The sequence below is a fragment of the Macaca nemestrina genome, chromosome 16, assembly GCF_043159975.1.
Source record: "Macaca nemestrina isolate mMacNem1 chromosome 16, mMacNem.hap1, whole genome shotgun sequence".
NCBI classification, from domain to species: domain Eukaryota; kingdom Metazoa; phylum Chordata; class Mammalia; order Primates; family Cercopithecidae; genus Macaca; species Macaca nemestrina.
In genome coordinates, this window is record NC_092140.1 from 99488861 (window position 1) to 99511070 (window position 22210).

The 22210-nt window shown below is 39.0% G+C and overlaps 1 protein-coding gene across 6 annotated transcripts in view; it reads right to left on the reverse strand.

Moving 5' to 3' along the window:
- Nucleotides 1-22210, reverse strand: part of LOC105490219 (WASP family member 3) — a 132947-nt gene that overhangs the window by 10177 nt on the left and 100560 nt on the right. For 5 of the 6 annotated variants that reach the window (XM_011755632.3, XM_011755625.3, XM_011755629.3 and 2 more), the window contains 4 exons: nucleotides 13033-13167; nucleotides 10790-10943; nucleotides 6763-6880; nucleotides 2075-2250 (listed from right to left, as the gene is read on the reverse strand). In XM_011755632.3, coding sequence (XP_011753934.1) covers nucleotides 2075-2250; nucleotides 6763-6880; nucleotides 10790-10943; nucleotides 13033-13167 — 583 coding nt within the window. The remainder of the gene's footprint in view (nucleotides 1-2074; nucleotides 2251-6762; nucleotides 6881-10789; nucleotides 10944-13032; nucleotides 13168-22210) is intronic. The other variant, XM_011755633.3, reaches the window with a different exon arrangement.

Here is a 22210-nt window from a genome sequence, read left to right on the forward strand (position 1 = left end):
ACAATCGGGCATGGAGGTGCGCAACTCCCTGAGTGGCAGTGACAGAGAGCTGGTCATACAGCAGGCAAGCACTTCCCAGCGCTAATCTTAAATTCATGCTTAGGAACAAGCCATTCCTAACAATCTAGAGAGAGAGCAAAAATGTAAGATGGGTTACAGTATATTACTTATATAACGGCATGTACACACACCACGAAACCTGGTATTCAAATTTCCCTCAGTATCTTGGATGCACTCAGATGAGCAGATACAACCATTAAAAATCACGCTTCTAAATAACACCTAAAACATGGGATATGATTTTTAAAAGTCGAAAGAAAATATGGCATGATTCCAATTTTATAAAAGGAAAAAGAAACACATATATAGAAAAAGACTAAAGAGAAATACACTAAAATGCATACAACGGTTTCTTCGGATGGTGAGACTACAGATCATATTTCATTTTAATTTCTTTCTGTAACTTCCAGATATAATAAGCATGTGTTATTTTATAATAAAAAACTGAGACTGTAGTAAAAAAAAATTAAAAATTTCTAAATTAAGGGTTATAATCCAAATACAATGATGAGTTATAATCTATTCCTCTGATAGTAAATAATGTATGCAAATAGTGAGAAGCCATGGGAAATAGTAGGAGACAACAAAAGGAATTCTGAAGAAATAAAACTGCCAACCAGATTTACTGTTTGAAAATTAAGAGAAATGCAGATGTACATAAGCAACATAAATACAAAGGCAGACTATATCTGAATAACCATCCATTTTATACCCAACATGGAATAATCTTAGGTGCTAGAAGGAATATCATTCAACTGACAGATTTTTAAAAATCCATCATTTTCCCATCTGCATCTGTTTTTGAAAAGTCTATATAGGATAAAAACAAAGTATACGTTTTGCATGAGTAAACAATCATAGCTAAATTATTTAGAAAAAACGAAAAAGCAGATTGATATCATGGGAGCTATTAAGTTCATACATTCCTCCTTACCCAAAGAACTATGAGCAGAACTATGTTGCAATTCTTACTTTCTATAGAAATAAACTCACACTAAAATTCAAACGAGGCTAAAACTCGGCTAAAGGTCCAATAATTCTCTAATATCTAACAAATAACAGTTTGTACAGAAAAATTACCCAGAACTTGCCTCACATCCTCCCAATGACTTACAGACCTTCTGGGGTGTGAACACTGAAGGCACGTAATATGTTAAGAGTTTGTGCTAAACACTGAGTTTTACAAAGGTAGAAAAAGAGAAAAAGGACACAGATATAACCCAAAGTCCAGGTGGCTGCTGTTTTGAAACATTCTTGATCACATATTGTAAGAATTCTCTATTCAAAATTTTAAATGCCAATGAGGGTTTATGCAAATGGAAGACTACAACTTTACAAAAGCAGAAATAGAAAATCGAATCAAACGTTAAAATTGACTAGTCATTTCCTGTCATTCAATGAATGCCTTTGGTGACAAGTGTGACTTAATGACCACATCATTCACGCCTGCAAGAAATATTTTTACTTAATTGCTAATAAATTTTAAAGTAAACACCAACAGAATTCTTCTCCTGAAATTAGAATATATAAGTTATCTCAAGTAAGAAGTAAATCTCTCTTTTGTTCATTTTTTCAAAGGGTTACTAAAGGGAACAATGAAGGTACTCCTTAGTTACTTTACCACCTACCAATCATTTTTAGATACCAAGTGACGAAGGAAATTCAACACTCCATGCTAAGAGAAAGGATTAAATGATTATTATAGTAAAAACTTAAGTCATAAGCAGTTACCCCAAATTCAGAATCAGTGTTAAAACACTACACCTAGGTGAACTCAACAACACATTTTAAGTCAGAGAGGTTTTCTAAAATCAAAAGAACCCAATGTAAAATAACACTGTCTTCAAGTATTATTTCGAAATCAAAATACAGATAATTAAGTTTTAAGGAAAATCTTAAGGCATCATGGGCCATATAAACCCCGAAGCTACTGGTGCATTTCAAATGAAAATAAAACCAGGTAGTACCCAGTGGCCCAAGCATGGGGGCTGAGGGAGCAGCGACACACACACACCTAGTATCTGGGGACAGGGATCCCTCGGAAGACGCTCCGTGGTACACACTCTGAGACAACCTGTTGTCGGGTCTAAGCTCTTTGTCATATGCCATCATATTCCACTCTTGGCGCCTGTTTCTGGCTTTTCTAACCTTTTTCACCTCACGGGTGGTGCCATCTATACGCTTTTGCTCCTGATGTCCAGGAAAGGAAAGAGAGCATGCCAAGACAGAAGGGAAAGGAAAACAGCTGGTTAAATGCAGTTATAATGCACAAGACCCATGCCTGATGAACAGACAAGACACATTCGCATTTCGATTACCCTAATGTTACAGAAACTCTAAAGCAGCGTACTCCTCTTACCCAACAGAACCGACAAAACAGAATCAACAAAAAGTTACCCTGCTACAACTGTAGGAGTTGCTTACCATTGTTTTCATTAAAGTAAAAAACTTTCACTTGAATAGGCTTGTAACTTGTTTTAAACCTAAACAAGGTCTTTCAGATCTGTATTATACAGGTGAACGACCTGGAAACACCACACAGAGAAATTATTTCCCGCCACCACACAATTTTGACTGACTTCTTAACATACAATTATCTTTCAAAGAAAATAATTCAAAACATTCTGTTCCCAATTTCTAAAATATTATAGAATAAGTGAATCCTGTACATAGTTTAACACAAAACTAAGCAAGATAAAAACTTACCTGCCCATAAAACGAGTCATTCTTCCTCTAGCCCTACTTGGCCAGAAAACGTTTCATTCAACAAATACTTAGTTTTTACACAGGTGCTCTTGAAAGGTGAGAAGTTATTTCTATGTGTGCCTGTAAGTTTTTCCTGCCTCCTTCATAAAATTGTATGATCTTTAAGGATGAGAATCATGTGTCTTTATTTCCCACATTTCCCTCTTGTCTTATGGTATCTCAACATAGTTTTTATACAGAATACACACGCAACGCATGCTGGCTAAATGATCAAATCCACAGCCAGGCAGCAAGCATGAACTTCTAGTGCTATGCCCGAGGTACTGCACCAGGCACTGACAACAGAAATCACCAGGCACTGACAACACAAATCACCAGGCACTGACAACACAAATGGCAAACACACACACACACACACACACACACACACACACACACACACACACACACACAACACACGGGCGGCATCTACCCTTATGGAGCCTGCAGTCCATAAGAGGACACGAATAAATGTATTATAAAAGTAAATGTATTTATTTTTACAAATATATTTTTATGTTTAAGTGTGTGTGTGTGTGTGTGTGTGTGTGTGTGTGTGTCTAGTCTGGAAGTCAGGGAGGCATCCTGGAATGACTGAGGGTATTGAAAGTGTATTTAAAGTGGCATCAATTCTGCAGAGGAGTATGGGTCAGGTACATGCCAAGCGGAGAGGACAGACTGTGCGAGGACTCTGGGGAGGAGGATGGCACTGTACTCAGAGAAATAAAAGAAGGCAAATGGTACACTGGGGTGAATGGCCCAAGATCTGAAAGGCAGGAAGAACCTTGGAGGCCTTTATCCCAACAGCAATGGGAACCCATTAAAGAACGAGAAGGGAAGGCTGGCACGCTGAGGAGGCATTGGAGAAGATCTTTCTGTGTTGCGGAAAACAGATTAAAAGAGGGAAGATAGGGACACAAGTGAGAAAGCTACTAAGTGGGTACAGGGTAAAAGAACGGCAGGTGGTCCAAGGGTGTGGTGAAGACAGAAAACTGGACCGTTTTCAGAGGCATCCAGGAGGCTTTAGTCATGGATCCACAGAGGATGTGAACATGAAATTCACAGAAGATACAGAAATGGTTAATAAGCATACGAGAAGACGTAACACAGATTCAATCTTCCGTCAAAAAGAAAGTAATATCCAGGACTGGAGAAGACCTGGTAAGAACATAAACTAGTTCTTCAGTCTTTTAAAGATTAGGGGCAATATAATTCTATCTTTCAAAATTTAAAATTCACATTCTCTTCAATAAGAGTAATTCAACTTCTAGAAATTTATCCTAAAAAATTATCTGCACCTAAGTACAGGGATAACCACTTCAGTAGTAAGAGCAACAGTAATGGGTAATTTATGAAGCATTTATATTTCAGAATACTACACAACTATTAAAAAGGATGAAGTACATTTTAAATAATGTCAGTGTAAGTCATACGTAGTATAACTATGTATACACAAATGCTTTGTAAAATGTTTATGCATACATTTATGACTGCTAAAAGGTCTTAAAAGATGCACACCAACCTGTTAACCGTGGCTAGGTACTCTCAGGGAAGGGAGTGCTATCTGAACATTTTACAACCAGCATGTATTGGGTGTGTACTTTGAAAAACCAAAGGAAAAAAGTGAGGGAGGGAGATTTCAATGTGATTCCAATACGCATCCTGATTAAGAACCATCGTATTAAAAATAATGAATAACGATTCCCCTTACTTTTTAAAAGATGTATGCTGACAAATTCAGGCATGAAGTGTTATGATATCTGCAACTTTCTTCACCATGGTTCAGTCTCCAAATCTGCCTATCAATATGCACACAGGACACACAAGCGCGTGCGAACCAAACATGAAAGAATATGAACAGTGATGAATCCAGGCTCCAGCTACACTGGCCTACATTAAAATCCTTAGAAGCTGCCAAACCAGTTCCTCCCCCAGGATGATCTTAGGCACTGCTACCTAGAAGCCTCCTCAATTCGGAAGCACGCCACCTCATCTGCTCCCCACCTCTCCAGCCTCCCCGCAGCACCCTCCCATTGTTGAGCTAACTTCTGCTCCCCTCCCGTGGATCCCAGCCTGCAGGACGCCTCCTTGAGAGGTCTTCCTTGACCTCTCACTGTGTGTACACAGTCATGCCACAGGTCATCTCACTCAGAGCGCTCTGTACTTTTCCTTCACCACACTTACCAACAGTGTAATTACATATTTGAAGCTTCATATTTGTGTAATTAGGTTTTTAATGTTCTGAAAGCATCAAACTAAAGGAAACAAAGTTCAAAAATGTGGGGTTTTTAATCCTCACATTTTCTAAACTAATTTTTCCTTCAGATTTGTCAACTGCAAATTGAACGTGATTTGGGTTTCTGAAATCCTGGAAAATAAAGAATATCTTGCCTCCTTTTCTATTTCCATATGAAGCGGACCTATATGAACATTTTGAAACTTCTCTCCCTCTTGCCGCATTTCCGAGGGCTGCCTGATTATTTAAGGCCTGTGTCCCTCATTATACTGTCCTCTCCGTGAGGGTGCTAATCCTGTTTTTTTTCTGCCACTGTTTATCCAGCATTTAGAAGGCATTCAACATCAAGTCATTATATAAGTGAATGAAAGAAATTCTTACCAGAATTTTATGTGTTTGAGGAAAGTAGAATGAGACAAAACAGCCCAGGAAATAACAAGTGATTGTAAAGACACAATATTCATACATAAAAATTGTTTCCCCTTCAAGAAGAGTGACAAAAAATTAAACAGTTTTGCCAAAAGCATCATTGAGAAAGGAAACCCAGAAGGCCTTTTAAAAAATCAGGCACATTTTAAAGGCAGGTAAGCCCCAGCATTTTTCCCTGTAACTATAAAAAAGCATGAGGACTAAGACAAATATGCTTTTTAAATATTTGTTCCTTTTCCACTCAAAAGATTGGTATCTTTCTTTTTTCTTCACTTGAATGCCCTGTAAAACCTAGCAACTTTTCCAGGATATATCCCAGTTAAATCTCCCAAAGCCATGAACACAAGAAGACTGTGTGAGTGACCAAGTCCTTTGCATCCCCCTTTCCCGGAACCAGTCATAGTGTCTTACAACAGCACAGTCTGCAAACTGTTCTCAGTTAAATGCTGTTTTTGATTTTCAGATTCTCCTCCAAGCCAAACTGTCACTCCTACTGGGCCAACACCCTCAATGCCTCAAAACCCTAAGGCTATCAGCTCACAAAATGCTAAGCATTTCTCCTAACTAAAGTGCTCTAATCTGTCAAGCAAACTGGATGGTCATTTTTAAATATAGCTGACGTATAAAAATATTTAAAAAATACTTGTCCTTAGAGAATTATTCCTCTCAGTGGCCTAAGTCTAATTTCTGGGTCCAAAAGGAACAATTTTCAAAACACAAATCCCTTTACCTTAGTAGAGTGGGCTTCTCCTTTGATGACCGCTTGCAATGCAGATATTTCCCAATCTTCAGACTTGCAAGTCTCTTCCTACCCCTACCCCTTAAAGGGAAGTTCCTTTTCAGTAAATCCTATCCCCTGAATGTGCAAATCACGTATGCCTCTCAATCCCATGTGAACATCTCACCAAGATTTTAATTACAGCTAGAAGGCAACCCAACAATTAAAAATGTTAAAAAGACACAAGCACATCATTGTATCTGATTTGGAATACTGACTGCTTTACAAAAATTTGAGAAAGCAGGAGAGAAGTTACTAAAACATGGTAGCAAAACTAAGTTCAGGAACTACTTTTGTTAAAGCAAAGCAAGGGCTGGGGAACAAATCAGTATTTATTGAAAAATAGTATTACTGCGTTAGACTGAATTGTCAGGATCTTTCGTGAGAAATGCAACCTCTAAAAAAACTTCAGCACTATATCCAGTATCTCAACCGCTTAAATAATTTACTATTTCTAAACAAGAATCTCCTTTTAAACACGGATATGCACATTTCCCATACTGAAATTATTTACCTTTTGACGCCTTTTCTCTTTCCTTTTGTCTTCTGTGTCCTGTAGCATTTTTTCTTTCCAGAGGTCAAAGAAATAGGAAGGATCAGTATAGAACTTCAGCCCATCCTTCTTGTCATCTCTACAAATCAATGGGTTGTAAGTCAGGGAAGAAAAGACTGTCAGAGACTTTCATATGCAGGTTAATGTTAACTTGATTTGAACTCATGGGATTATAACATCTACATGGGGCACTTAAACTATCCTATACAAATTAAGTCTTTAAGTTTCCTTATTTGAAAAAATGTGAAAACATAAAACAGCAACCTATTGTAGAATAACCTGTTGTAGGTTAAAAGTACTCTTGCAAATTTAGAATTGAGTATAGAAAATTGCTCAAAAAAAAAAATCACAACATGGCTCATACTCAGCAATTTATAATACCTCAATTACTTCAGGAAATTGTTTGCTTATTCCAACATGGGACATACACAGAGATGGATGATTCTCAGAAAGTACACGTTCACTTCTACACTGGAGCTTCAACATCATTAGGATTAAAAATTAGTAAGTACTCTATCCCTTTTTCTCAATAAAGTTTGCCCAACATCTGTAAGTTCAATTAGGAAAGAAGCAAAATGTTTATGGGGCATAAATGTGAGGAAAAACAGAGACGAACTATGTATTTTCAAACTGGAAGTAACCTACACAGAAACTTTATTCACCTGTAGCCATTTCATTTTAAAGCACTGTCACAGGCAATTACTGTGGTCTGAAGAATATTTTAAGTCTTCATATAAGTAGTTCATTTATCATAAAACCAATGATGCGGCTAGCAGAGGTCCAAAGCTGTCATGTAAATCAACAGTCATGATCAAAACCATCATGATACAAAGTAAACACTGTCTTCTAGTAATGCTTCTGAAGACTACCTTCAAATGGGGGGGCAGAACATTTTATATTATTTCATATCAGTATTTCAATGAGTTATCCAGGAACACAGGGGAAGCAAATCAGTTAAATGAGCATAGGAGAGTTGATGCCCAGTCAAAGAAGGCTAATTGTTCAGAAGAAAGCAAAGGTCTGTCATTAAAGCCCCCACTATGCCATCTCCTGTTAAGTGTCTTACCATCAAATACCAAGGCCTGGGTGCCTATGGGGCTATTCTAGTCACTATGTCTGAAAATCACTGAAGAGCCAGTGCCACTCACACTACACCTTAACCTTTGACTACTGATGTCCTTCCTTTCTTTTCCTAGTTTCCTAATTGATAGGCAACCTGCATGATAGATATTACATTAATAACATTATTGTGAGAAAGATAATTTGTTTCCCTAAGATACCAAGGCCTTGAATATAGGTAGAGGTCTAGAAAAAGCTGCAAAATTTAAGACGTGTAAGATGTACATTTCTTTTTCTAAAAATGGAGCCAGTACCTTAATGAAGGCAGGAACTCACTTAAGTAAGCAAATGTTAACCTTGACAAGAATATAAACAGATATGTTCTTTTTTATTATTATACTTTCAGTTCTGGGATACATGTGTAGAAAATGCAGGTTTGTTACACAGGTATACATGTGCCATGGTGGTTTGCTGCACCCATCAACCCATCATCTACATTAGGTATTTCTCCTAATGCTATCCCTCCCCTAGCCCCCCATCCCGCAACAGGTCCAGTGTGTGATGTTCCCCTCCCTGTGCCCATATGTTCTCACTGTTCAACTCCCACTTATAAGTGAGAACATGTGGCGTTTTTCTGTTCCTGTGTTAGTTTGCTGAGAATGATGGTTTCCAGCTTCATCCATGTCCCTGCAAAGGACATGACCTCATTCTCTTTTATGGCTGCATAGAATTCCATGGTGTATATGTGCCACATTTTCTTTATCCAGTCTATCATCACTGATGGGCATTTGGGTTGGTTCCAAGTCTTTGCTATTGTGAATAGTGCTGCAATAAACATACGTGTGCATGTGTCTTTATAGTAGAATACTTTATAATACTTTGGTTATATACTCAGTAATGGGATCACTGGGTCAGATGGTATTTCTAGTTCTAGATCCCTAATGAATCACCACACTGTCTTCCACAATGGTTGAACTAATTTACACTCCCACCAACAGTGTAAAAGCGTTCCTATTTCTCCACATCCTCTCCAGCATCTGTTGTTTCCTATAGCTTCTAAATACTTAATTTTTCGGTCACTTAGGCTGGGCGCAGTGGCTTATGCCTGTGATCCCAGCACTTTGGGAGGCCTAGGCGGGTGGATCACCTGAGGTCAGTAGTTTGAGACCAGCCTGACCAACATGGTGAAACCCCATTTCTACTAAAAATACAAAAATTAGCCGGGCTTGGTGGCACATGCCTGTAATCCCAGCTACTTGGGAGGCTGAGGCAGGAGAATCACTTGAAGCTGGGAGGTGGAGGTTGCAGTGAGCTGAGATCGCGACACTGCATTCCAACCTGGGTGACAGAGCGAGACCCCATCTCAAAAAAGAAAAAAAAGTCAAAGATATGCTTTATTTTCCATAAGACTGAATACACACACACACACACACACACACACACACACGTGAAAGTCAAATCAGTTTTTATGCAATTAAAAACTATAGATCACTACAAATATTTTATCATGATCTAGATTAATCAATGTAAGTGGTTCATTGGGTTATCTGATTTTTTTTCCTTTAGAACAGAATTTCCAGTGAGGTTTCTTAGTAACAGCAGGTAGAAAGTTTTCAAGAGCAACCCTACATGTTATTGTGTTTGAGGCTTCAGTGCTAAGTAAAAATGAAACTGCCCCAGGAAAATGCCTACTAAATAAATGCAAAGCCATAAATTAAAACGTTAGGATTATAATGTTATATTCACACATATCCTTAATCTTTTTAAATAAGCGTGCTAAAACCTCCAGAAACGTCTACTTTTTCCATAACAAGGCGTGGGCATCTTTCTCCTCTGCCACCAGTTTCCATGTGGCTTGTTTTTCTGAGAGCCTCTCCTTGTCTGTGCAGAAAGAAAGTGATGTACTTTGAACTGCACTTTCCTAGCACAGCTGCAACAAGGGTGGCTCCAAACATCTCCCTGTGGACAGTGAGAAAGGACAGGAATTTGGACCAAGAAAAATTGTATGTACTCCCTGAGATGGGCCAAAGGGCCCCTAAGGGCAGGACTGCTGAGAGGGCAGTAAATGGAAGTGGAGAACTCGCAGGCTCCTGGAAGGCCCTCACAGGAGAATCACCAGAGAGTCGGCCTGGGGCTGTGAGGATCACTGGCCACCACAGTCTGTGCTTGTCAGAGGCCGAAGGATGAGCTCCACAGGAGGCCACAGAGGTGGGGAGAGGACAGGGCATACCACAAGGGACGGGGGGACAGTGTTTGAAAGAGGGATATGGGACAGGAGGCGACAGCAGGTATGGGAAGAAACTGTTGAGCTGGGAGAAGGCAGGAGGGGTGTTTAGAAAGAGCATTTTTAGTTAGTCTCTTCATATTATTTTTTTGCGCTATTTATTTTCCATTGTTTTTCTTGGAAGTCTGGTCCTGACAACGTGTCCTACCATTTTCCAGTAACAGAAGGTTAATCTGTTGACTATATTTTCACTCTTCAAAACCCTAACACTACAGAATATGGTTTTTCTGAATTAAACAGCAAATGTCTCTGCAGCGCTGAGACCCGTATTTTGCTGCATTATAAATGAATTCTGTAGTTCCTTTCATATTGACATCGAATCTGAAAACATAGCCACACACAATACTGTCAGGCAACGCACTCACTTCTACTTAAGGCAGCTACATCTAAAAGCTAAAATCAGAGCTCACGTTTCTACTGTTAAACGTATCACTATGCTGAAATACTGTAACTTTAATAATTATGTACCAATGAGTAGTTTCATTGTATATAATGCAATTATTATTTTCAAAGTTTGAAGTAATTCTGAATTTTAACCCAGATGAGCCATCAAGGACATTCCCACACAATGCATCAGCTTGCTCCCAGCTCTGCCCAGCTCTCCCCTCATCTCTAGGAAAGGTTCTGGCGCGCATGAAGCCATACCTGTATGGTGTCAGGATGTTCAGAGGCGGTGGCTTATCACTCTGGTTGTAAATATCAGCAACAGGATTAGGAATGCTGTTCTTTGAAACCACCTGCTGGTCTTGGACTGTGGAACTTTTGAAAGCTTTTTTCATGTTGATATCCTGTAGTGAGACTATTTAGAGAAAACCCCCCAGGTGAGTTATACAGAAATATTTTTAACTGTTTAGAAATAAGTACCACTTGACTTACAATCAAAAGCACCTCCTAGAACAACCAAATAATATTTTTATTGTCCATTTAAAACCATGCTTAATAGCATGTGCATTCCTTCCCTTTCACAGATAATAGCTATCACTATGAAATGAGGTCAAATCATGATTTTTTTTGTAGTAATCTAATTATTTCACTGACCCTAATATTAGAGTAACATTCTTTATTTAAATAGCACTTCTCAGAAATCACATAGGAATATAGCTATGAATGTTACAGGCACGTAAATGCACAGATTTCAATACCCTAAGGAAAACACCGTTCAAACAACATTAGTTTAAATATAATGCATGTGGGAAATACTTCTGCAAAAATTACACAAATGGAAATAACACATTAAGGTTTTCTGCAACAAACATTAAGGAAAGATGGCAAGGCTTTTCAACATGCATCTAGTCCCAAAAATTAAGTAGCTTGATGGATGATACAAAATTACACTAAGGATTCAGAAAATTGGGGCCGGGGAAAGTTCTTTCTTGTGCTTGTACAGCACTTTACATTTCATTTATTAACTCACCTGACTTTCTTCAAACTTTTTGAGGTGGGCAGACTAGGCTATCAACCCACCTATTCAACCACTGAAGCTGGGCTTCAGAAATGTTAAGATTCCAAAAACTCCAGCGAAAAAGTGGTAAGACCAAAATAGAATACAGACTTCCTAACTTTCAGTCAAGTATTTCTTCTACTGTAACATCCATGACCAAGAAAAGTAATAAGGTAAAATCTTGTTTGGAAAAGGATTTTAAAGATATGACATGTACTATAAAATCTCATAAAATTTAATCTACAGATTAATCTTTTCCAGGGTAAGGTTATCATAAGCATTCTAATGGTAACAGCCAACAAAAAGTTGAAGAAATATGAATAGCTATTAAAAATCACTTGTGATACTAATTTAAAACGTGAATGATTGGTTTAAGATGTTAAGGTTTCCTTACCTGAACAGACCAAGTAATACTTATTGCTGGAAAAGTGAGTAACAATGCTTCTATAATGGATATTAAAATCAATGTTCTACATTTTTGTTATATTTGTAATTCACTAATGAAATTCTGACCTTTGAAAAAGACCTGAATATGAGGTAACATATATTTTTTAAATGATGAGGGATGACTCCTACAAATAACTACTTTAAAAAAAAAAAAGTATTATTTTTACCAATACTACTCTATAGATACAGCGCAAAAATCAGACACTAGGATCTTTACAAAGCAACAAGAGAAACTGTTAACTGCCATTATTTAAAAACTAAATTTTAACCTAAATATTTTTCTCAAAATAAATACGAAGTAGTATATTTTGTACTTTTTTAGCATATTTTCTCCAGCTCAATCTCAGTCTTTCATTCAAGATACTGAAAGTAAAATTTTTAAAAAGGGATTGTTGATAGTTTCAATTTTGTTGAGACTGACAATTTCAGGGTGTATCATCAAATGACTATCAGTTAACTATACAATGCTTGTCAATATTAACATTATTTTAAAGCCTGCAGCCTAAAGGCTTTCAGTAAATGCTATTTCTGAGAAGGTTAATAAAATTTCTAAATCAGCAGAATCACCAGGATTTTACAGGCATCAATCCTAAGAGCACCAGGTGCTTGTGTCACACAAGGTATGTGTAAGACTGTCTCGGGTGGACCATATCCCTAGAGTGGCTCTGTAATTTTTAGGTAAGAAACTATTTTAAAAATAACTATCAGTAACCTAAATTGAGGCTTCTAATACTGACTGTATTCAAAGAAGCCTTTAAAACAAATACTATATTGGTAATTTTCTTAAAAAAGAGTAGAGTATGAAGTAGACCAGATATGAATCTTTTCATTGTGAATTAACCCAAAGTTGTAGGTTTTTCCCCCTCACTATTCTTCTAGGAAAAGACATGATGAAACATCAGCATACCACCCCAAGGAAAAAGCAGTAATTACACTGCAATTAATTACTACCATCTTGTCAACATCACTTCTAGCTCACTGCTTTCAAGCAATTACCTACCCTCTTCCACTGTTGAATCCAGCTGGGTGACTTTGACAGCGAGGCGATCAATTCTGTCTTGAAGAGAATTTGCTCTGATGTAGAAGTTGTTAGCCTCATTAAACAACTCACCAAATATGTCTTCAGCATGTTTGCCTGTAGAATAAAATGAATGGAGAAGGCCATCTGTTAGGGAGCTGATGAAGCGGCCCTCACACATCCTCACCTGTCAACATGTGGGATTTTGTGCAAACGAGTATGAAAATAAAGTGTCACAGTCCAAGGCCTTTAGAACTTCTGAAGTTTATTAGAGATACTCTTATAAATCTGAAACTGACTCAAAGCTGTAGAATTTTAAAATACCCCAGATAGCATAGAATCTTTATTGCTATATGAGCTATCGCTCAAGTTGCTTCCCACTAATTGCAACTTAAGTTCTCATTTTTCATGCTTTAAGTGTACAATCTCAGGAACCAAACTTTCACTTTATTCCCCAAGATAACTGAATTATCATGTTGGCCTTTAAATTTGGGATTTTATCTCATTCACAATCAGAAACATTAGATATCTTATTTGTGCCTAACACTTTCCAATGGCATTAAATTCTTCCAATTAATATTTTGAAATCTAGGTATATAGTGCTAACTCACGCACTCTCTATAAACCAAGATTTTGAATTCTGAGTTAAATTTTTCTGCATGGCTCATTTCTACATTCCTCTGAGTGCTAGATATAACTCCCTCTTTTCTTAAAATGTAACATTTCTGAAAATTTAGCAAGCAAGATAAGAATCATTATCTGCTTACACTGAATTTCCAAATCCTAACACCGTTACTTTATCCATTCAACAAATATTAAATAGCTGCCTACTCTGAGTGGGTAAGACACATCTCACCTTAACTTTTCTGAAAGAGATACCTACCACTTCTTATTTTTATTTTCTATTGGTTTACCACTCAAATGAGAAAGAGAACCTGAACCTCCCAGGAAGAAAACTTCATTAGAGTTAAGAATAACCCTAAAGTTCTCGTGGTGCTTTACAGTTTATACGTTGCTTTCACAGCCACTTTCTGTACCCTTTGCTATAATCCATGAGACCGTGAACTCCACCTGTGTGATGTCTCCTGCATACACCTGTTCAATGAATAAGTGAGTCTGGGAGGTAAACAGGAAGTTAATGTTTTCATTCTCTGGCTGACTAAACAGAGGATCAGAAAGGTGATCTGTCCAAATCCCATGGCTAGTACAAGGCAGAGATAGATGAAACAAAAATACGGTCTTCTAACTTTTAGTTCTCTGCTTTTATCATGTAGCTCCCTGGACTCCCTTGGCTGCAAACTTCATGAATTATTTCATGCCATGAAACACTCGATAATTTCTTATCTACTTAATGAAATGGACTAAAATATTTTACTGCTTAAATGGTTACACCTAGACACTGGGGATGAATTCTTACGAGTTTAAAATTGTATAATTTCATAGATTCTGTGTAACTATTTTAACAAGAAGAATTTCTCTTAGAAAATAAGAATAAATCAATAAACATGTACCCCATCCCTCACCAAAAAAGGAGAGAAAAATCCAGATTTCAGCCTTCAGCTAAGCAATAAATTGCTTCTCTTAAAGCTCAATATCCACAGCATGGTCTTCTGTGTTCACTTAATATTCTGTCGAAAGTTCCCATTCCCGTAATATGCAAAATGGTTCCACAAAGGCAAAAAAATAAAGCCTTCACACAAACTAGATACATTTTAACATACTATAACTAGCTGTGGCATCCAGAATTAATGCTCATTTACTGCTTTATGAACTCTTTCCTGAGCTCCAGACTTGTTATCTAATTAGCCACTGAGCATCTCCATGCTGATGTCTGTTAAGACTCTCAAATCCTGTACAAGCTGAAATATAATTCCTTTTCACCTTACCTCAAACCTGCATCCCCATGTTGAAAAGCACCCACCATCCAAAATGAAGCCCAAGCCAGAAATGGTGTCACTGTGACAGCTCCCTCTCTCTATGGCTAACTCAACACCAAGTCTTGTCCCTTTACACCCACCGCCATCTTGCCCCAGACCCTCATTTCTCTCCTGAATTACATCAATAGCTTTTAGATTCACCTCCCACCCCTGAACCCATGCATTGCACTGCTGCCAAATGATCTAACAGGAAGAACTGACTACGTCATTTCTATATGAATTCTTTACTGCTCCCCGTCATTTCAAGATAAAATCTAATAAGCCCCTCAGTATGACAAAGAAGGCCCTGTGCACCGCACTTCATTTCTTTTTTTTGCCCAGTTTTTAAAAAATAATTTCAACTTTTACTTTAGATTCAGAGGGTACATGTACAGGTTTGTTACATGGGTACACTGAGTGACCCTGCAGTCTGGGGAATGAATGATCCCTACCCAGGTAGTGAACATAGTATCCAAGAGACAGTTTGTCGGCCCTTGCCCCACTCTCTCTCTCCCCATCCAGTAGTCCCCAGTGTCTACTGTTCCCATTTTTATGTTTATGTGTACCCAATACTTAGCTCCCACTTGTAAGTGAGAACATGCAGTATTTGGTTTTCTGTTCCCGTGTTAATTCTCTTACAATAATGGCCTCCAGCTGCATCCATGTTGATGCAAAAGACATGACCTCATTCTTTATTATGGCTGTGTAGTATCCCATGATGTACCACATTTTCTTTACCCAATCCACCACTGACAGGTACTCAGGTAGATTCCATGTCTTTCTTACTGCAAATAGCACTGTGATGAACATACGAGTGCATGTGTCTTCTTGGTAAAATGATCCATTTTCCTTTGGGTCCATGCCCAGTAATGGAATTGCTGGACGGAATGGTACTTCTATTTTAAGTTCTCCTTTCCACAGTGGCTGAACTAATTTACATTCCCACCGTGTTTACAGTAAGTAAGCATTCCCTTTTTTCTGCAGCATTGCCAACATCTGTTATTTTTGACTTTTTAATAGTAGCCTTTCTAACTGGCCGCACCTCATTTCTGCCCTTGCCTGGTGCTCCAGCCAGAATGCACTACTTGCAGTCCCACACTTCTCCCACTTCCTCACACTCTGTCTGTGCTTCTGCACAGCTGCTCTGCTCCCTCTGCCTCACGCATGGGCACCCCCTTCCTCACAGTAATAGCTGACACTCCTGAGCACTCACGGGGCGGACCAAAGCCTACGTGTTTTACCTACCATTTCTCTTCTTACAAATCTGCCATGATTTCAGTCATTTTAACAGTTTTAAGAATGACTGAAATCCCTTTCACCACCACCTCTCGTACCCATTAGGATGCCACTATTTAAAAAACAAAAACAAAAATGCAGAAAACTGTTGGTAAGAATGTGGAGAAATTAGAACCCTGTGCACTGTTGGTGAGAATGTAAAATGGTACAACTGCTGTGGAAAACTGTGTGGTGGTTCCCCCCAAAATTAAACATATGACCCAGCAACTCTACTTGAGTATATACCCATAAAGAAGTGCAAGCAAGGACTGAAGAGACGTTTGCATACCTATGTGCACAGAAGCATTATTCATAGTAGCAGAGGTGGAAGAACCTGAGTGTCCATCAATATATGAACGGATAAACAAAATGTAGTACACACATACAATGGAATATCATCCAGCCTTTAAAGGAAGGAAATTCTGACACATACTACAACATGGATGAACCTTGAGGATGACATTAGGCTAAGCAAAATAAACCAGTCACAAAAAGACAAATTCTGTATGATTCCACTTATATGAGGCATCTAAAGTAGTCCATTTCATAGAGACAGTAGAATGGTGGTTGCCAGAGGTCAGAGGAGGAGGGAAATGGGGAGTTCTTTAATGAGTGCAGAGTTTTACTTCTGCAAGATAACAACATTCTGGGGATCCGCTGCACAACCATGTGTACACAGTGGTTAACACTACTTGCTACAGTTTGGATGCTGGTTGCCTTCAAATCTCATACTGAAATGTGATCCCCAATGTTGGAGGTGGGACGTAATGGAATTTGTTTGGATCACGGGGGTGGATCCCTCATGAATAGACTAATGCCCTCCCTGAGTGAGCGAGTTTTACTCTAGCAGTTCCTGTGAGAGCTAGCTGTTAAAAAGAGCCTGGCAGCACCTCCGCTCCTTGTTTCCTCTCTCTCTCCATGTGCCCTCTGCACACACAGCTCCCCTTCACCTTCCTTCATCAGTGGAAACCTTCTGAGGCCTCACCAGAAGCAGATGCTGGTGCTATGCTTCCTATACAGCCTGCAGAATCATCACCTAAATAAACTTTTCTTTATAAGTTACCCAGCCTCAGGTATTCCTTTACAGCAACACACAAAGACGCTACTGGACTGTACACTTAAAAACGGTTCAGGTAAATTTAATGTTATGTAAATTTTATCACAATTAAAAAAAAAAAAACCTGGAGAAGAAAATCATAAAAATCTAGAATTCTGCACTGAAAAAACCCTCCCTCTTCCCCTGCTCCTCACCCTATACTCTTTCTCTTCCCTTCACAGCAAAGCTCTGTCCTCGCCCCTTTCCCCATTCTGCCCAACCCCACGCCAGTCCTGTTTTTGCCCTATCACTCTATGAAAGGGCTGACCCAACTCGGCAGACCATCTCTCCCTGCTAAGTCAAGGGCCAGTTCCCAGGTCTCATCCATCCGGCCTCTTGTGGCACGGCCCAGTGCTGACCATGATGCCCAGGCCTGCCTGCCTGCCAAGAGCCTGCAGGTGCCCTCCCGCCTCACGGGCCCTCCACTCCCTCTGCTGCCTCCTCCCTCCCCAGACTCAAAACTCTGCAGGAGCCCAGAGCTCAAGGTCTTGGCTTTTTCTTTTTCTTTAACAAAAGTTCTTTTTGCTACAAAAACAAACAAACAAAAACTAATTACTTCTGCTTCTAAACCTAGTGTTTTAATATTTCCAAAAACTCCACTTTTAAAAACTACTGACACAGAAAAAAAGCTCTGTGTTAAATATTCCAACCTCTTCTCTTTTCCATCAACATTCATTTAGGCATCTCATCCGGCCTAATGGCTGTAAACACTTCCTCTATGCTGACGATTCCTAAATTTCTACCTCCAGATGGACCTCTTCCTGAGATCCTGGCGCATGTATCAAGCTCCTTACCGACAGCACCACTGGGTGTCTAATAACTGAACATATAACTTGGCCGGAACGGAGTCCACATACCCCCTCATAAGCCTGCTCCTCTCCTGTCTTCCCCTGTTGGAGGAGCCAGCTCCATTCTTCCTGTTGCTCCAGTCCCAGACTTTAGGGTCATCCTTGCCATCTCTCATTCACTCACACTCCACACTGGCTCTCCAGCAAACTGTCATACACATCCATTTTCAGAATACATCCAGGGTCTGACTGCTCTGCACCACCTGCCCTGATCCTACCCTGCCCCAAGGCATAATCACCACTCGCCTCGACCTCCCTAACTGCCAAGGGATTGGCCTTCCAGCAACCTTGCCTCCATCCACGCCCCTGCTCAGAACACTCTCAACCAAGCAGCCCCAGCCATCTTGTCCAAACCAGCCTCAGGTCCTGTTGCTCCTCTGAGTTTTCAAATCCATTCTATGCCTTACCAATTCACTCAGAATAAAAGTTAAAGGCCAGATGACCACTTATAAGCTCCTACACAACCTAGCTCCGTTCACCTTAGGGCCTCATCTCCTATTAACTTCTCCCTTGCATGTCCCACTCCAACTACCCTGGCTTCCTCACTGTTTCTCAGACATGCCAAGCATCCCCCTTCTCCCGAGTTCTTTGCATTTCCAGTTCCTTCTGTGTAGACCACTTCTGCTCTAGAGACTACGTGGTTTGCTCCCTCACTTCATCTAGCTCTACACCCAAATGTCACCTTCTAAGTGAGGACTTCCTAGCAGCCCTGGCTAAATGCCATCACCTCATCCCACATGTGATCACACACCCCTCTTATCCCTGCTCTGCTGTATTTTCCTGCTTAGCACCAATCACCAAGTAATAAACTATGCACTTGTATGTATTCATCTTGTTTCCTGCCTGTCACCCATCACTAGAACATATGATCCACAAAGACAAGGATTCCCCTTAGCTCCGTGTACTGCTTTATCAGTCTCCAACGTCTAGAGCACGCCTGGCTTGTAGCAGGTACTCAGAAAAGATTTCAGAATAAGTGAATAAAAACACAAGAACTGAGTCCTGGCTAACTCAGGATGTAGACTGGGCTCTGTAAGAGCATTTGTCCCCCGCTGTGCTCCACAATGCCCTGAGCTGACCTGGATCACAGGACTCGTCAGAGAACTCTAATTTTGCCTTCATTCATCTAAGCTCTAGGAGAGCTGGAGCTCTGCCTTTCACCTCTGCACTGCTTGTGCTCAGCCAGTGCTCAACAACTACCAGCTGAATGAAAAACACATGATCTATGCCAGTGTTTCTTGCTAACAAGCACAAAGCGAACAAATGCTTCCTGCTCAAGGAAGGCTGGGCAATGAGGAGCTAAAGGATTAAACATGTTTCTATGCCTTGGGGTGTCTCAAAGTCATTAATAAGCTAATGTGCACTGGCAATCTGCAAGAGAAGCATCTCACATATCATGTTCTTATAGCGACTAGGCCTGGAAACACCTAATAACATATTTCAAAACTACTGTTTTATAGAATCCATTTGGTGAAATGCTGGGTGATTTGTAGATGAACACCATGTTCCGAATGCTTCATATTCAAGTCTATCAGTTCTTTATTTCTCAATGTCTGACATAGTCACAAAATGAAACCAATTTTTGTGTTTCTGCTTGACCATTCACAGTTTAAAATAAATTTCTATATACACACATACTCCAGTGTAACTTAAAAGCTCCCATTCCATCCCCTTCGGCTGTACAGAAAACTAATTAATAGGGACAGCATATATACCAAGAATATGGGAGTGTATCCCATAGCCTCTTGCAAAAGTGACAACAATATTCTCAAAGCACAGCAACTACTATTGAGAACACCACCATGTACTCTCAGCTCAATGCTGTATAAGCAGAAAAGGACAGGCAACATTTGCCTCTATGTCCGATGCCTAACCCTACTTGAAAAACATGCAACTGATACTGCATTTCCACTCAGAAGTTCTCAATTTATAAAGGGACATAAAATTTAAAGACTTGCATAATTAATATTTTGCCAGCTGCTGAAAGCTGACAAGTGTCTGAAGAGAAAAAAATGGAAGGAGCTATATTTTCTGATGAATAAGAATAAAGTGTTATAATTACAGCCTTCAGTTTTGCAAACAGCAAATGATTTGAAAAGCTGAATTCTACTCACTCTTTCAATGGCAAGTCCATTAATAGCTAAACTAATTCTGAATTACGGACCACATTGAGGTAAATGCAATTTATTCATTCTTTGTTGACAAAGGTTCCACTTCTGGACTTACTAGTACCACATGAACTCATATCCAAGTACATCAGGTTGAGATAAATGCCTCTGTCAACTAAAGAAAAACCAGGCTTTTGAAGAATTCGAAAGATAGCTTTATTTGTAAGTCTTACTGAGGAATGTAACCCGGGAGAGGCTTCTCAGGAGTTGTTAGACTATTTTAAAGTAGTATTTTGGACCACAGTTTATATATAAGTGATGGTGGCCCTGCCTGTGTCTAGCAGGTACATCAAATGTGTTTAGAAGTTATATTAAATACTTTTACACCAACCTAATAGATGTTACAATAGAGTAAAATGTGAGGATACATCTGGTTATACATGATAAAAGCAAAATCAATAGACATTATCTTCTGCAGAGGAGAAGATAAGGGCTGGGATTATTGATTCACCTTTTTTGGAAAATGCAGTGATTTAGGCAGGGGATGCGGGAACCTGCACTCTACCCCGTGTATCATCTTTAGGGCATTCCTCCAGAGGGCTGCTCTCAGTTCTTGAGTCAGGCACTTTGTGAAGTTTTGTTGACAAGGGATTTTGTGAAATTCTGCTGGCAAAGAGCAAAGGGCTCACAAGTTCCCCCTTCTGGTCATAATTCCACCCTCTGGTTGTATCTACAAGAGCAGCAGTGATTGTATTATGTAGTCGGGAAGGCTCTTGTCTAGGAAAGTCCACAGTCTTTAGTCACAGTTGTCACAGTCGTAAGGAATGAGTATCGGGTTTGGTGTGTATACTCGTCTATTTATTGGAAAACACGTTTTGGACTGTATTTATTTTTTTAATTCATATGATCTCGTTTTTTGCTTGATGTCATTTTTTTCTGTACCTAATATTTTTTAATGGGACTATTACAAGGAACTATAGATTATATATGGTAGTATTTAAAATAAATTAATTTAAATAGCATAAAAGTGAGTTATAGATCGGAGAAAACATAACTAACAAAATTGGGATATATTTGTATACTAACTGCACTTTTAAATTAAAAATTTTTATAGAAGTACTGATGATTAATTTTTGTTTGGGTTAGAATAATACCTTTTTTTATTTCTTGGTGTTGGGAAGGTTTATTACCAGGAAGTCATGTTTCTTGGTGGGGAAAAATAACTTTGTTATTTATTGTAGGCTGGCCAGATTGTCAGTAATATGGGGTCAGTCATGACACAAAATTATATGTTATTTTTTGAATAATGAATTATTTTTAGTAACTGGGTGACAATTATTTTGGCCTTAGCCACTGATAAATAGTTTCTAAATTCTGGAGAGTTTTAGGTAAAGAGAGTTTAGGTAAAGAAAAAGGTAAATGTTTTAATTTGTTTACAAAACTATACTCAGTTGTTTAAAGACATGAATAGCTTAAAAGAAACTTTTCTTACTTTGGAAAACGAAGTATAAAGAAAATCACTAATATTTTGACTTTATCTCACACCTCTAAATTGCCAAAGCATAAAAACTGTACATGGATTTTTCAGCTGTATTTAAAAGTGGAGATTTACTGGAAACAACCAAGTTATCTTGTATGAGTCCTTCCCGGGGAACAAAAGAGCAGTCATAACTAGAGCTTTCATAAATTTCAGCACACACACTAGCACCTAGATCTCGGTTTGTCAAGATTTTGGCTTTTTGTTCTCCACTAAAAGGAAACAGGTTTCTTGGGAAAATGACTCCAGGGCGGAGGGTAGAAAACCACATGAGCCTAGAATGCACTGCTGTGCTAGAAAGAGTAAAGTGCTCAAAGGACTTGACTTCTGAGATTGGTGGGGAGATGTCAAAAGGACACAGAAGCCTGTCTGAAAGGGCT